The sequence below is a fragment of the Malania oleifera genome, chromosome 8 (genome assembly GCF_029873635.1).
Source record: "Malania oleifera isolate guangnan ecotype guangnan chromosome 8, ASM2987363v1, whole genome shotgun sequence".
NCBI classification, from domain to species: Eukaryota; Viridiplantae; Streptophyta; class Magnoliopsida; order Santalales; family Ximeniaceae; genus Malania; species Malania oleifera.
This window is the reverse complement of record NC_080424.1, coordinates 108,200,297-108,217,689: the sequence shown is the minus strand read 5'-3', so window position 1 is coordinate 108,217,689 and position 17,393 is coordinate 108,200,297. Positions and strand designations below refer to the sequence as shown.

At 36.5% G+C, this 17,393-nt stretch overlaps 1 protein-coding gene across 1 annotated transcript; it reads left to right on the top strand.

Annotated features, from left to right (window-relative positions):
• The first annotated feature begins 3,013 nt into the window (after positions 1-3,013).
• Positions 3,014-9,363, top strand: LOC131161379 (serine/threonine-protein phosphatase 7 long form homolog). The gene is made up of 4 exons (XM_058117115.1): positions 3,014-7,838; positions 7,926-8,013; positions 8,103-8,522; positions 8,625-9,363. The coding sequence occupies exons 1-4, from the start codon at positions 6,919-6,921 to the stop codon at positions 9,183-9,185; spliced, it is 1,989 nt and encodes a 662-aa protein (XP_057973098.1). The 5' UTR covers positions 3,014-6,918; the 3' UTR covers positions 9,186-9,363.
• The last annotated feature ends 8,030 nt before the right edge of the window (positions 9,364-17,393 follow it).

Genomic DNA, 17,393 nt, shown 5'->3' with positions numbered 1-17,393 from the left:
TTCAATTTATTTTCTTTTCTTATTCTCGTTCTTGTTACAAGCTTATTTTGAGTTTGATTCTTCTCGACTCGATACATTAAAAGTAATAGTGGGATTTGGATGGACTGAAGTCAATGGATGGATTGGTCTTTCAGGATCGACTCGATGGAAGCGAGAATTCGAGTTGAGTTTGAAGGAAAAAAAATAATAATTTAAAAAAAAAAAAAAGTAAGGATCCATTTGAATCAAGGATTTTGTTTGGGGAAAGGAAAAAAAAGGAAAGAAAAATTAGGAAAAAATATATTTTTTCTCTTGTATTTTTCTTTATATAAAATACCATTAAAATAAAAATTTATTTTAATATGACTAAAAATTAGAAAAAATTAAATATTAATGATGTATAAAATTAAATTTTTATTTATAAATTTGGTATATTTTTTATTTTTATTTTTAATAATCAAATATGGAAATATGATTTTTTTTTTTTTAAATTTTCTTTCTAAGTTTTAAGTGTAGGGTAAGGAGTTTTTTCCCGTTTTAACTTTTTTTAAAAAAAATATATTAAATAATACCTCATTCTAGGAAGTTTTTCACAGAATGACTCTGACGTAATCTCGCTAGTCCAAGTAGCGATGTTTAACCAAATCTCCTACTCCAGTAGCGAAGATCTACTGTTTCGTTAAAGGGTCGTGGTGACGCGTTGGCAATTATCGTTATCGAACAAAAGTAAAGGAAGTAGCGAGATTTAATTGGGGGAAGTAACACTCCGGCAGCCACGTTTCGACGCGTGTAACTGTCTGCGAACCAAAATTTGACGCGTGGCAAATCTCGCTACTCCAAGTAGCGAGATTTTGTTCTGATAATTAATGCTCTGCCAAACCCTTTTGAATTACCTCCAGCCGGATGTCGACGCGTGGCAAATCTCGCTACTCCAAGTAGCGAGATTTGCTTGAAAATAACCTCGCCAGTTCTTTCTTCCTCCTTTCTTGCGCGAACAGATTGTTGCAGAGCCGAGCAGTGACCGTTGAAGGAAGACAGCCGAGCAGGTGACCGTTGGGGGCTTCATCACATTACAAGTTATATAAGGAGATGGGGTAAGTTATGTTTTCCATCTTCAGTGTTTAGATTTTTACATTATTTTTATTTCATCGAAAGTTTTGATAATCCGAGAGAGAGTTTGTGATTTGTGTTAAAAGAATCGTGGACAAACACTGCTCTTAAGGTTTGTATTTCATTGTTTTGGTATTTAAATTTAATTTTTTGCCGATAATATTTTATTGTTTGGGTATTTGAATTTAATTTGTTGCTAATAATATTTTATTTTTTCCATTCAAATTGTAGTTCAATATTTATTTATTTATTTTGGATTGTTGTTTCATTGCAAAATGCATTATCTTTCTTGCCTTAGAAATTTTTGAAGTTTCATCCACTCACAAAATTAGTTAAATTTCCTTCTACTCGTTTGAATAATTGTGCAATTATAATTAGATCATATGGTTTACTTTCAAAATGGGAAATTTTATTATTCAATTCTTAAATTTTCTTGTACTGTTTTTAATATAATTGGGCACATGCACTAAAGTTGTGAATATAACATGTAAATTATATGATTTTAATTGATGCTTTCAATTAATATGAGTGCACATTATAATAATTATGTTGAAAATTTTTTTAAAAAAAAATTCCGACTGTTATATTAATGCTGAAGAACAAAAAAAAAAAAGGTGATATTTTTATAATGTACAAAAAAAGAATTTGAAAATTGAGAATTATTTTCTAAACATTGAACACATCGTTAGGCTTTTCTCTTCCCTTTATTTTTTTTATTTTTTCCAATTAATTTAGGGCTATTTGAAAAATTAAAATTTGACAATATGTTTGGTTAATATTTATGAAAATTAATATAACCTAAATTTTGTAATTACAAAATATTTATGTATTATTTTTAAATCAATTGATTTTTTAAATATATAATTAAAAAATAAAATTACAAAGAATATATATTAAAAATATTATAAAAATAAAAATACAGTTTATTATAATTAGTTTAATTAATTGTTGTACTATCCAAATTTATTTGATAATAAAATCTTTTTTTTACATGACATTTGAAAAATTGTGAAAAATATTATATTATTGCTTTTATAATTTTTTATATATATAACTTTGAATTCTATTTAAATTTTTTTCATAAAAAGTTAAAAATTGAAAATAAAAACTGAAAAATGACTACATAAAGAAACATATTTATATAATATGTTTTCTTTTTCACTTTTCTAATCTTTAACTAAATAATTTTATTTTATTTCTAGATTTATGAATTAGTTCTTCAAGAAACTAATAAAAAAAAAAAATTAGGGCTAGCACAGCACAATGATGCATATATATATATATATATATATATATATTGTTGGATGCTACGTCTTCTCAATTTCAAAAGTTAACTCATAGGATCAGTTTTTCCAAATACTTAATAATTGATTTTTAGTACCTTTCACAATAATTCCAATAATCTCTCTCTCATACATGAGACTCCAATTTTAACCCATCTTGAGAAGAATGTTAAAACATGTTTTTGACACTAGTATTTGGGGTGTGTGTGTGTAGGCTATGAAAATGAAAGAAAATTTATTACCTCTTTGTCTGCCTACTCAAGAATCCAACTATAATGTGACTTGCTGTATGGACATCAATGAGTTATCCCTCTATTAGACTCAGATGATCATGTTTTCGTATTGTTTGACAACTTCTATTTGAGTGAAGAGTTTTCTTAGTTCTCCAAGCTCATAGCCAAAGTTTCTTTTGTATTTTGTTCACCAATACTCACAAGCCTACTACTTGGTTTCCAACAATCTACTCAATTCTAACTCACCCAAAATCACATACACAGAGGCAATGTTCACATAATCACAGCTCTAGCTATGAAAGGTTATCTCACCCATCCTCTGTCATTAGTCCATCCTATGTAATGGAACAATGGCTTCAACCAATATATAAATAGAGGCAACTGCTACACTGCACAGAAAATGCCAAACAAGAAAGGTGCTTGAATAGCTGACCATCATTACAATCCTAAAGTAGCATAAGACAATTAGTTGGATTACCCGAGTTATTTGGTGGGTGCAGCAGTTCTAAAAAATGCGGTTCCTTAGGGATCAAATTAAAATAAAAAATTCCATGAAAAAAGCCCCATATGTATAAGATCCTAGGGTGGGGGGTGCCTGAGGAGGCCACAGTCGACAGAGCACCATTAAAGATCCAATGGTATGAGGGCGAAGCCGGCCTCGACTAGTCACCGTCGATGACGCTGACTGGGAACACTGTAAAGATGATAGCTAAAAGGTCACATTATTAGAGGAGAGTACTAATGAGTTTTTTTTCCTCTGATTCGAGCGTATTTTTCACCAATATATCGATATAAATGTAGTGTTCACATTTTAAAGCACTTGCCATAAGACAATCCCATTCCCATTTCATGAATCGGGATGTTATGCGTCCTAAGTAACATTTTTCCAAAAGATCCATTCAACTCCTTTGAGTATGGCTGTTTGGATTAGCAATGAATCCTCAAATGGCTACTTAACAAAATTGAACTTCAAATTAAGTGGCAACCCAACAAATAATGAGGCAGAGTACGAAGTACCATTTTGAAAAAATTACTCTTAAGAGCACCATTTAATAGTTCTTTGGATTCTAAGTTGAATTACAAATTTTTAGAAAATCCGAAGTATATGTCATATGGGGAAAATCAAAACATATTCATGTTATTTATTCATAGACACTGAATTCATCTATTTATTTTCTTCGTGGGAAAGTTAGGTCCAAACTCTAAGTTCATTCATTCATTAGAATTTGTATACATCTATTTGGTTTATAGTTATTAGTTATTTCGTTTCATTTATACATCACTTATACATACAATTTTGTGTTGCGTAGGTTTGTTTTATTTCTCGATCGCCGATCTAAATGGCAGGAAGCTCAAGCAGTAATCCAGTCACGGTATTTTTACATATAGGAGGGAACATCATAACCGCATTAGATGGTGTTAGGTATAGTAGTCGGCCAGTTCGACTTATTCGAATTGGCCGTAGGTGTAAATTAAGTAAATTATATACGAAGATATATAAATATTTGCATATCGATCCAGATCAATATGCATTGCGGGTGACCGCAAGATACCCTGTGCGAGAGTTAAATAATACAGCGTTCTACGAGACTGTTCCGATATCAGATGATTATGGGTTGCGTATTGTATTGGACGCACACTGTGTCGGTGAGACATATTTGACGATGCACTTGTATGTCGAGACTATTCCTCAAGTGGGTGTAATTGCAGTTGGGCAACCAGATGAGCCCGCGGAGCAATTGGGTGAAGTCGGTGAAGACACCGAACAAACACATCAGGTCGATGTTGGTGGGGAGGTTCGTGCTATGTCCACGGTCGATTTTAATCAATATCCGGGATCGTCATTCCAGCCGTCGGATTACGAAGCACCTGTTCCTCACACGTTTCCGCAGGGAGGTTGCGAAGACGTCCCGAGTGCAGTACCAGCATCGTTGTTTGCCATTGCGAACGACGCATTGGACGAGGGCATGAACATTACAAATGATGTTCATATTGAAGACGAACACATGCACGAGTAGGAAATGGGTGAAGGGTTAAATGATGTTCCCGATGATGTGAACTTACCTCACCATGACACGGACGACGCAACGTTTGACGCGCAATTCATCGGCGAGCTTCCGATGTACGGTCAAATTGACCTAAGTGCTACAGATTTAACTGCGGTCGATGAGCTTCCCATACACGTCACTTGTTGGGAAGAATCCTCTGAGTTGAGTAAGGGGATGCTCTTCGGTTCGAAGGATCAGCTGATCGCCGCAGTGCGAATATATCACGCTCGCACGCACCATGACTTCCATGTGGTGCGATCTACTCCTGAGTTATGGGTTGCTAGGTGTAAGGACCACGCTTGCGCGTGGAGATTGCGTGCCATGTATCGGATGATACATCGTTTTTTCGAAATCACCCAATATAGTGGTCCGCATACGTGTCTGAATGAACTTATATCGCAGGACCATAACCAAATCACGTCGGCCCTCATTGCTGGGGAGATAGTGACTATGATCAGGGGAGATGCGTCGACGTCGATCGCTACATTGAAGGAGTTCATTGATCGTCGATTCGGGTATTCAATATCTTATAAGAAGGTTTGGTTGGGCAAACAGAAGGCAATAGCCCAAGTCTTCGGTGATTGGGAGAAATCGTATGAAACGTTACCGAAGTGGATGGAAGCGATGCACGCGTACAATCCTGGGACTACAGTCAGGTGGAGGTCAACTCCGCTTCCAGGTAGCACTAACAGCGCTACCTTCATATCTGTATTTTGGTCATTTGCAGCATCTATTCAGGGTTTTCGTCACTGCCCTCCCGTTATATGTGTCGACGGGACACACTTGTACGGTAAGTACAAGGGCAAACTCCTTATTGCAACGTGCCCCGATGCAAATAGGCAAATATTTCCCCTTGCATTCGCTATTGTGCAAGAGGAAAGCCTCGACACATGGAATTGGTTTCTGTGTTCTTTGCGTTTGATTACCGACAGGGACGACATTTGCCTTATATCAGATCGACATCCAGGGATTATCGCTGCGGTGCAGCACAATCCTGATTGGTAACCACCACGTGCGCACCACCGATTTTGCCTTCGACATGTCGTAAGCAACTTCAATACGAAAGTGCGGAGTGTCAATATGAAGCGAATGACTGAGCGAGCCGGAAGGGAGCATCAGGTGAGAAAATTTGACACCTGGATAGAGAGGATATTCGACGAGGGTGGAGAGCTAGCCAAGTCGTTCTTCGATCAGATCCCTCCTCATATGTGGACTCAGTGCCACGACGGTGGAAAGAGGTATGGAAACATGACGACCAACCTGGTCGAATGTTTCAACGCTGTCCTAAAAGGCGCACGTAGCCTTTCCATTACGGCTCTCGTGCAACTAACATTTTATCTCGTTGCACATTACTTTAATAGCCGATGGGAGTCTGCTCGTAACGCAATATCTGGAGGAAATACGTTAACTCCGCATATATTGCTAGCGATGGAAAGAAGGAAGTTGAAGGCGACCGGACAACGAGTCACGACGTTCAACCGATCTAAGGGTACTTTTAGCATCACGACCGCGCAGCGGGGACCCCATAAAGGAAACAATGTCCAAACTTTGAGCATCCAGAGGCGCGAATGCTCCTGCGGGAAGTGGCAATCTTTACACTATCCCTGCTCGCACCTTCTTGCAGCTTGTGCCGAGACACGACTAAATGTGAGCCAGTTTGTTGAGCCATATTGGAGCACTGCCGAGCACTATGCAACATATGCTGCAGAATTTTATCCAATCATGCATGAGGCATATTGGCCAACTTGCACATTGCCAAACTTGCAGGCAAATCCTGCATACGCTAGACATAAAGGTCAGCCTAGGAGCTCACGTATACATAACGAGATGGATGCTCGGGAAGGTCGGAAACATATCACATGTAGCATATGCCGTCAAGAAGGACATAACCGCACAAGATGTCCGAGAAGGACCCAACCTGGGGATGCAGCTGGACCTTCGCACTGACCTATAACTTATAGGTGATCCGGGATTTGCGTACTCTTACTCCTCGCGTCACGACAAGTTTCCACCTGCTAATTCCTTATGAAAAATTTGTTTCCAAATGTTAAATCCTCAGACCACTTTAATTTCTCGGTGAACACGCGAATGCTCCATACTCAATTTGTCTCTGAGCGATTCAGTCACTGTGACCATAAATCGAGAATAGTGTATGTTCAGATGAAAACTTGGTGAGACATTTTAATTTGTACACATATAGGATAACCCTTGAGATTTTTGTTCGTTTCCACCATACAAAGCACCGGGGACAGATACTCAATTCTTATGCTTTCTATGTTCATGCTTTCAATCTTCTGGCTTGTTTGCAAGATCGATCCAGGGTCGTCCGATACTACTGTACTGTCTATGGGCGATCGGCACCGGTCCATTCGTGTGTGGACCGATTCGCATGCTGACGTCTTATATTGCCGAGGGGGCAGTCAGAGCGTACAGGATAGGATAGGTGCAGACCCTCGCATTATTGATTGGATACGTGAGGCGGGTTTTTATGGGATATATCAGATTGGCCATATCCAGTTGGATTGGCATCTTGTGACCGCCTTGGTCGAGCGATGGAGGCCAGAGACACACACTTTCCACTTGCCGCACGGGGAGGCGACTATCACATTACAGGATGTCGCAGTGTTGTTCGGGCTACCGATTGATGGGTTGCCCGTCACTGGTCGTACAGCTGGACCAGTACAGGATGGAGGCGTCGGTCAGGGGGGAGGACTTCGCCGCATGTGCGAGAGATTGTTAGGAGTGGTGCCCCCAGACAGTGAGCTTGTTGGTGCCCGCATTCGCATGCGGTTTCTAGAGGGGGAGATGTTTCGCCAGCTTCCGGCTGATGCTGATGATCACACTATAGCGTGTCACGCACGTGCCCACATGCTGCGATTGATATGTGGGACGCTGTTCTGCGACCTATCGGGGAGTTACGCTCACTTGATGTTCCTTCCACTGCTCGCGGAGCGAGCAAAGATACGCCATTATAGTTGGGGTACTGCGACATTAGCTTGGCTGTACCGGGAGATGTGCCGCACCGCTAACGTGTCGCACTCACAGATCGGAGGAGCACTCCGCTTATTGCAGGTTTGGGCGTGGGAGAGATTCACGTCGTTAGCTCCTACGCGCCGCGGTGTCCGACATCTTATTCAGAGGGATGAGGACGGACGACCGATTGACCCAGCTCCACTCGCGTGGAAGTTAGTAACTCAACTAAAAATAATTTGCTTCAGTTGTCGTACGTAGTAGTGGTTACACCTTGCTAACTTACGTTCTATTGTGTATAGGTGGAGGGATCAGTTGTTGGCGCCTAATGTTGCGCAACACACGCCGCCCTTGTACAGATTCGAGCTGGACATGCACCGGGAGCACGAGGTAGTCTCCGTTATGTGTATTTACGGCTATTTCAACCTTTGCATATATTCCCGTCCCAGCTCTGACATTTACTATATGTCTACGCGCAGTTCGTATGGGCGCCCTATACAGATGACATTGTTGCCGACCTACCACCTGGTTATGCAGTTGGATCAGACCTCTGGGTTGCCCGTGTGCCACTTATATGTTTTCATATTGTCGAGTGGCATCTCCCAGACCGAGTGATGCGCCAGTTTGGCTTTCGACAGGGCATTCTCGGTCGCTTCTGTACCTCAGGGGTGGATGTACGTGGGGAGGACTTGCACGAGATTGATGGTCGCGGTCGGGGGAACACAGATTGGGCAGCGGAGCACGCCATGTACATGAGTATGTGGGTACATAGGTGCGACTACATTGTCGAGGGAGTCCGGGCAGATGGCCCGATGCGTCCGGAGGATCCATATTACTCGTGGTACAGGTCGATCACACGTCGCTTCGTAGATAAGACTGCGGCGGTCTACATGAGCCTCGTACGCTTACTCAAACGTGTACCTAATTTGTTACCGTGATGATTAGTAGTTCAATGTTTTAAACACTATTTTCGTATGATGCAGGCTGACGTATTACACCAGGTGGAGTCGCTATCATCAGACCCTGTTGTGAGCGATTTAGCGAGAGTTGGTTTGGACATTGTCTACGAGGACGGGCGACGGATCCCTACCCCACGCCGGACGCCGGCTCCACGAGGTGGTCGAGCAGCTCCAGTACGAGGGGGTCGAGCAGCTACCTCCAGCCGTCCATCGAGTCCGACCTTCTCACCACCCATTGTACATGAGGAGTATGTGTTTGGGCCGTCCGCTGCTGATATTGCGGGACCCTCCAGTAGACCGGCCGATTATCGATCTGACTCTGCCGTGACGCCGTCGATGTCGTACTTACTAGACGACCCTCTCGATGCGGAGGAGGTGGACGCACCCGGCTTGCTAGCTCGGACTCGTCCAGAGACTACATACGACATAGCTCCTCGTCAGCTTCACCTAGAGAGGGATTCTCCAGTACGTGTGGGCGGAGACGACAGACATGTAGCCACTCGACGTGATCAGACACCAGACGCGGAGGAGCAGCCAGGTGAGGGCAGACACAGACGGCAGCCACCCCAACACCGGAGACGACCTCCATGCGGTACCGAGTAGCCGATATATGCAGTTGTGAATTAGTTCATAATTTGATTTGTACATCAGATATATGTTTACAGTTTCATTTGTACATAATGTATTTATTCATTATTCATTTGGGCAAAATGTATTTACTAATGACTTCATTTGTACAGCATCTATTTGTATAGAATATATCATTTCTCCTTTATTTCAACTTGTTTGGAGTATCATTTTTACATAATGTAATTGTTTGGAGCATCATTTGTACATAATGTAATTTACTTAATTCTGAATCTATAGAGCAGTAATAGGTAAAGTGACAAGCAGGTATAATTTAGTGTACTATTTTGATAGGTTTAATGTATACGAGTCTCGTGAATGTAATGTTGTGAACATACTGGTATGAACTGTATTGGAAGAATGTTATATTTGCACAGGTGCGTGGATGGATATGCTCAATTTTTAAACAGGACTCTGCTGAAATTAGTCTACTATTTTGATAGGTTTAATGTATACGAGTCTCGTAAATGTAATGTTGTGAACATACTGGTATGAACTGTATTGGAAGAATGTTATATTTGTACAGGTGCGTGGATGGATATGCTCAATTTTTAAACAGGACTCTGCCGAAATTAGTATACTATTTTGATAGGTTTAATGTATACGAGTCTCGTGAATGTAATGTTGTGAACATACTGGTATCAACTGTATTGGAAGAATGTTATATTTGCACAGGTGTGTGGATCGATATGCTCAATTTTTAAACAGGACTCTGCCGAAATTAGTATACTATTTTGATAGGTTTAATGTATACGAGTCTCGTGAATGTAATGTTGTGAACATACTGGTATCAACTGTATTGGAAGAATGTTATATTTGCACAGGTGCGTGGATGGATATGCTCAATTTTTAAACAAGACTCTGCCGAAATTAGTATACTATTTTGATAGGTTTAATGTATACGAGTCTCGTGAATGTAATGTTGTGAACATACTGGACTCTGCCGAAATTAGTATACTATTTTGATAGGTTTAATGTATACGAGTCTCGTGAATGTAATGTTGTGAACATACTGGTATCAACTGTATTGGAAGAATGTTATATTTGCACAGGTGCGTGGATGGATATGCTCAATTTTTAAACAGGACTCTGCCGAAATTAGTATACTATTTTGATAGGTTGAATGTATACGAGTCTCGTGAATGTAATGTTGTGAACATACTGGTATCAACTGTATTGGAAGAATGTTTTAAAAAAATTAGGCTACTTGTTGAGTGTAACCTTTAGCTACTAATCGAGCTTTGTACCTTTCAATAGTTCCAAAAGCTCATTGCCTTAATTGGAAATACCCACTTACAACCAATAGTCTGTTTATGTTGAGGAAGAGTTACAAGTTCCCAAGTTTTATTTAATTCCAAGGCATTTAATTCATTTTGCATTGCAACTTGCCATTCAGGTATTTGAGTAGCTAATTTGTACGTTTTGGGTTCTTTAGAAGCTGAAATGGAGACTAGAAAAGCTTTATGAGAAGGAGATAATTGTTTTTCATAAAGATAATCAGAGATGGGATATAGAATACCTTTATTGGAAAAACAATTAGCAATATCAGATGAAGAAGTTGCAAGTGAAACCTTGGAAGCTGTACCACAGTAAAAATCATGCAAATAGCTTGGCCGTCGTGTAATTCTTGAAGATTTTTTGAGTTGTGGTGAAATAATATCTGGGATGGGAACATTGTTCAAAGATGTTAGATGATTGTTGGTTGAATGTGAAGAGGATGGAGGAGTTTGATTAGAAGAATAAAAGAAATCAGATGTACAAGCTGATGGAGGGAATAACAAAGAATGTGATTCAGGATTAGGTGAAAAAACCTTCAAAGGAAAAATATTTTCAGAAAAAACTACATTTCTTGAGATGAAAACTTTATTAGTATTAAGGTCCATTAATTTGTAACCTTTTATGTTAGAAGGATAACCCAAGAATAAACATTTGGTACATCTTTGATCAAATTTATGTCTATGGGTTGTAAGTGTTGATGCAAAACAAAGGCAACCAAATACGATTTATATCTATGGGTTGTAAGTGTTGATCAAATTCGAGTTCGAATTCTGTTTATAATGTGAGCTGCAGTTAAGACACAGTCACTCCAGAAAGGTAAAGGCATATTTGCTTGAAACAATAAGGCCCTGGCAGTGTTGAACAAATGTTGGTGTTTTCTTTTCACAACACCATTTTGTTGTGGAGTTTGTACACAACATCTTTGATGTATAATGCCATGGTCATTATAGAATTGAGTTAAAAGAAATTCAGGACCATTATCTGATCTCACTATTTTAACAGGAACATTGAATTGGGTTACTACCATTGTGCAAAAATTTTTAACGATAGAAGAAACTTCAGATTTCATCTTGAGCATGTATACCCAAGTACAACGAGTATGATCATCAACTATAGTAAGAAAACACTTGAAACCAGAATAGGAAACAACATTGAATGGTCCCCATATATCACAATGGATCAAATCAAATCTGTTCTTTGAACTAGACTAAGATACAGGAAATGAGAGTTTTCTTTGTTTTGCTAAATGACATACATCACAAACATGTGTGGTATTAAAAGATATGGATGACTCCAGCTGTTTAAGATAAGGTAATCTTGAGTTGGAAACATGACCAAGTCTGTAGTGCCAGGTATCTAATTGATTTTGGGTAATGGTTGAAGCTAAAGATGAAGAATGAAACTTGGCTTGATTGTGAGTAGCAGCCTTTGAAGGAACTTGAGATAAATGGTACAGTCCATGTTTCTCAATATGAGTTATAGAAGGCAGTATGACTTAATTCAATCATCTTCTTTCTTAATTGGTCCTGTAGAAGGCAATATGAGTTAAAGAAAGAAACACAAATGTTAGATTGTTTTGTTAGTTTAGAAACAGACAACAGATTGAATGAAAAACTGGGAACACACAACACATTATGTGAAGACAGTATATTTGAAATGCAAATACTGCCAATGTGTGAAGCTGGAAAAGAGTTTCCATTTGGCAAATTTATGGAAGTGTTGATTGGTGTAGGTGGAGAAGAATATAATGAAGGTGAACATATCATGTGATCTGTTGCACCTGTATCTAGAATCCATGAATGTACATTCTGCAGAGATGAAGAAACTAAATAACAAAAATTTGAAGGGTTACAAGAAAATTGAGAAGTAACAATGTCAACAGCCGGAGAAGATGTTTGATGAGATATTGGAGATGAAGTAGAATTTGCAAGTGCTAGCAATTTATTGAATTCCTCAGAAGTAAAAGAAAACTTTGGATCCTCATTACTCTATTGAAGAGAAAGCTTAGGAGTTGTCATGGCAGCATGTGCAGTAGGTGGCTTCCTTTTTCCTTTTGGTCCAGTCTAGCCAGGAGGAAAACCATGAAGATGAAAACATTTTTCTATTGTATGCCCATTGTATCAACAAATGTGTACAGTATAGAGAAAATCTCTTCTATTTATCCTTTGAGAAGTTCAAAAAACCAGATGGATGAATCTTTTGTTTGGCAATCAAATCATGAGTTTCACTGCTGACAACATTATTTAGTTGTCTTTGACTTTCCTCTTGAAGTAGTAAAGAAAATACTTTCGCCATACTTGGTAATGGCGAAATCATAAGCAATTGACTTCGAATTGGAGCATAGAAATCATTCAGACCAATCAAAAATTTCAACACATAATCAGATTGCTGTCTAACCAACAAAAAATCAAACAGGTTGCAGGTACAAGTTGCCATTTTACCACAGCTACATGTAGGGAATGGTCGGTAATTAATATATTCATCCCATAATGATTTGAATGAATTAAAATATTCAGTAATTGATAAACAACCTCGAGTAATACAACTATTTTCATTTTTCAAGATGAAAAACTCTGGGACCATCACTTCGTAAGTATCTTGTTTTCAGCACATTCCAAAGATCAACAGCAGATGTAACATAGAGAAGACTATTTCTTATTTCCTTGGAAATGGAATTCATTAACCATGAAAGAACTAGATTGTTTGCACGCAGCCATGTAGTATGGAGAGAACACTGATTTATAGAAGGAGCAAGAATCGAGCCATCAATGACTGCTACCTTATTTTTAACTGTTAGAGCAATGGTGATTGACCGACTCCATGCAATGTAATTATCACCACTAAAAATTTTAGAAACCAGTAATGCACCAGGATTATCACTTGGATGTAAGTAATATGGACTGGATGAATCATCAGAAAGATTGATCATACGATGACAATTTTGAGAACTGGTAGAATTATCAGCAGAAGTCATATATGGAATTTCTCAAATAAATATAAAAAATTTGCAGATCAACGAATTTTTCTTTGTAAAGACCAGAGATAAAAGCAATTCACTTGAGGCTTTGCAATTTGATACCAGAATAATGCCGATACAGAATACTAATATAGATATTAAATATATATTAATTGCCGATACATAATACTAATGCCGATCAACGAATTTTTTTTATCATTTTTTAAAATATAGATATTAAATAATATTTTTTTACAACACATAATTAGATTTGTCTTTTATAAAAAATAATTTGCAGTGACACGTGATAAATCTCGCTAGTCCAAGTAGCAATTTTTAACCAAATCTCGCTACTTGGAGTAGCGAGATTTGTGCTTCACGAAAAATAAACCCCAGTGACACATGTAAATCTCGCTACTTGGAGTAGCGAGATTTGGTTAAAAATCGCTATTTGGACTAGCGAGATTACGTTAGAGTCATTATGAGAAAAACTTCCCAGAATGAGGTATTATTTAATATATTTTTTTAAAAAAAAAGTTAAAACGAGAAAAAACTCATAGGGTAAGAGTAAAGTAGGTGCAGGGCTATGGGGGTATGGGTAGAACTCTTTCTACGTAAGCTATTGACTTAGGAAGATGTGTTATGGTAAATTACACGTGCGTTGGATTGGATCCTTCCCCTCCCCTCACTGTTCCTTTCTTCTTTCTTACTTTTGAGTTTTCACTTTTTACCCAAACCCCATAAAAAGTAAAAGATTTTATTTTATAAAAAATTAGCATGATACTCTGCACGTGCAACTTCGATGGATTTGATAAACTTGCGCCAGAAAATGTCAAATCAAACACTCACGTCGTGTCCCCTCTCTCCCACTAACCCTAACTTCGACTCTCTCTCTCTCTTTTAAAAAAAAAAAAAAGATTTTTGCGATGATCTCGTTGACATTAAATGCATACGGCCTTCTGAGGGATGTTGGAGAATTCAATGATCTTCTTTTGGTACACAATTATTATTTTTATTATTAAATTTAAGTGAATTAAATTTACATGAGAATTATTTGGACTCGATATTTTAATGAGTTAACTTCCATTTCAATAGTAATATTTGAGTTAAGGTTTGAGTTCGAATTTTTAAATTTTAGTATTTTTATATGTGTGTTCAATATTAATTTATAATTGAGTCAAATTCAAGTTTTATGAACTTGTAGTTGAATTAAGTTCAAATTTAAAAATTATGAAATTAATCGAATTCAAGATAGGTTTCGAGTTTAACATTTTCGAATCGAATTGCATTCAAATATCTTACTGTGTCGATTTGACTCGACTCAACTCAAATTCACCCCTAGTCATATCATGACAAATCATTCTTTGTATACATAATTCATTTTTCAAATTTACCCCAGCTTTTACACAATTTATTATAAAAAAAAATATTTTTCACTCATGTTAGTTTAAATATTAATATATATTTTATAATATGTGAATTTTTTAATCATCTTACATAAAAATTTGTCTTTTATAAGTGTTTTCATTTGGTCAAATTGTAGCTTATATTTAAGAATTTAAAATTTAAATCCATATAAATTTAATTAAAAATGTGATATAAGTTCAAATATAAGAAATGAAATTTATACTTTCAAAAAATCAATCTGAGGAATTTTTTAAATTAATATAAACAATTATTTTATAGTCGAAGTATTAAATAAAGTTTAGAAAAGTTACACGATCCTTTACATAATTAATTAATTCTACTTCAATAAAATCATATCTCAAATATTATAAATTTAAAATTATACTGCTTTAAATAAAATGAAATATAAAGTTATTTTTTTTTAAAAAAATAATAATAACAACGGTTCTAAACTTGAGGCCACTTTTCCAGGGAAGTAGAGGGTTTATGAATATAGAGAAGGTTCATTACCTTAATTTATATAAAGCTCGTAAAATTGCTATGAGTGATCGATTAATGGAAATGTACTTTCTATATTCTTTCTCTTATAAATACAAAGACCATACGTCTCAATCACATTTATTTAAAATATATATTAAAAAAATGACAATTTGGTACACAAAACTCACGGAAAAGGGACAGACCACAATAGATCTATAATACGCAATCTAAAGAGTTCTTTTATACTTACCACTAAAAATGCATCTTTAACTTTATATTGCTATTTTTCAACGAGACACAACTAAAGTTTTATATTTTTAAAAGACTATTAAAAATAAAAAATAAAAGCAACCCAATATGAATTTTAATTAGTCATCAATCAAATTTCCGATAGATTTGATCTTAATTCACAATCTTCACTTTGTATATCAAGTATGTGTTTTTTCTATTGAGTAGGCTTGACCAAGCTTGGTTAAGCTCTTTTAGCATTCATATATTGTACAATACAATTATAAAATAAGACTCAATAAGTTGTGGAAAGACTTTAATTTTGTATTGACTACTACAAGTAAAGAGCTAAAGTATAAAAATTAAAAAGGAAAAGAATTTAGATATGTTTAAAAGAGCAAACGGGGGGAAATTATACAATGGACTTTCATCTTCAAGTGACCATATGCTTGTATTTTTAAATGTTAAACATATAGTAAATTGGTCGTATATTCATTAATATCAAAGGGAATCCGTTTTCAATAAATGTATAATTTAGGAAATAGGCACACAAAAACATAAAAGGGGAGGTCCCCTATATAATTTCTCATGATTAACATCTTCATTTTTCATTTTGATTTTTTTAAAGAATTACTAAAAAATAGTTGATTAAATTTTTACTTTTTAAAATATTTGTATAAGAAAATAAAAAACAATTTAAAAATTAGCACAAGTATATAGTGAAAATAATTGATTTTTATATTACTAATTCTCTACCAAAAATACCAGCTTTTTTTTAAAAATTTTAATTTCGTATATTTATAAATTTTTTTATTTCTTATTCTACATTTAAGATCGTGAAATTTGTATATTAAATTTAAAGTTGTACATATTATGATCAAATATAATATAAAATTATATTAAGTTTCTTTCGGACTAACACAAATTAAATTACAAGTCCCAAAATCCATGCTCCCGAGACTACTACTTGATATAACTTCTTGAAAATTAAAAAACGAGTCAGTTATTTTATCATTTTATTTATAAAAAAAAAAAAAAAACTGGCCTACACTACTAAACAATCCCTTTATTTTATACTTTCAACACAAATCTTGAAAAATAATTTAAAAAATAAACCAAAATTTTTAGCATTTCTTGCAAAACTAAAATTAGAAATACAAAAAGTAATTTGATCATAACTAAACAGCCCTAATTGGTTTTTGAATTTTGGTGCATGCTCTGGATTTGTACATGCCACTCTGGACGTGCAATTAAATATTATTGCACTCAACCTTTTTGTCATATTGGAAAGCGAAACTGAAGAAAAACAAAAACAAAAACATAAAAGTAAAAATAAAAAACATATAAAATAGGAAAAGCAGTAGTAGGTGATGACGACGGATGCCACTCCCCTCCTCTGCATACTTCTGAGGCCTAACCCCCGCCCCCCCTCGTTTACATTACATGAACCTGTGAATCAGACAGAATTCAGAACCTCACACCCTTTTCTTTTCACTTCATTTCATTTCAAAACTATTATATATGCTCATAGACGCACGCATAAACCAACCAACCTCGCATTTACTAACCCTCTCTTGCTTTGCTTTGCCTTGCCTGCAAATGCATTCCCTCCCTTTTCATTTCTCTTTATTTTTTGCCCCTTTGGGAAGGTTTTCAGGTGCCCTTCTTCTGTAGGGCTCCCCTCACCACTCCCCCCTACTACCTAGAGCTCTTCGGTTTCAGTGCTCTCTCTCTCTCTCTCTCTCTCTCTCAATATATGTATGTTCATATAACCAATTGCCTCAATTCAGCCAGAGCCGGTAATCTAGCTAGCTTCTGTGTTTCTGTGGGGTGGG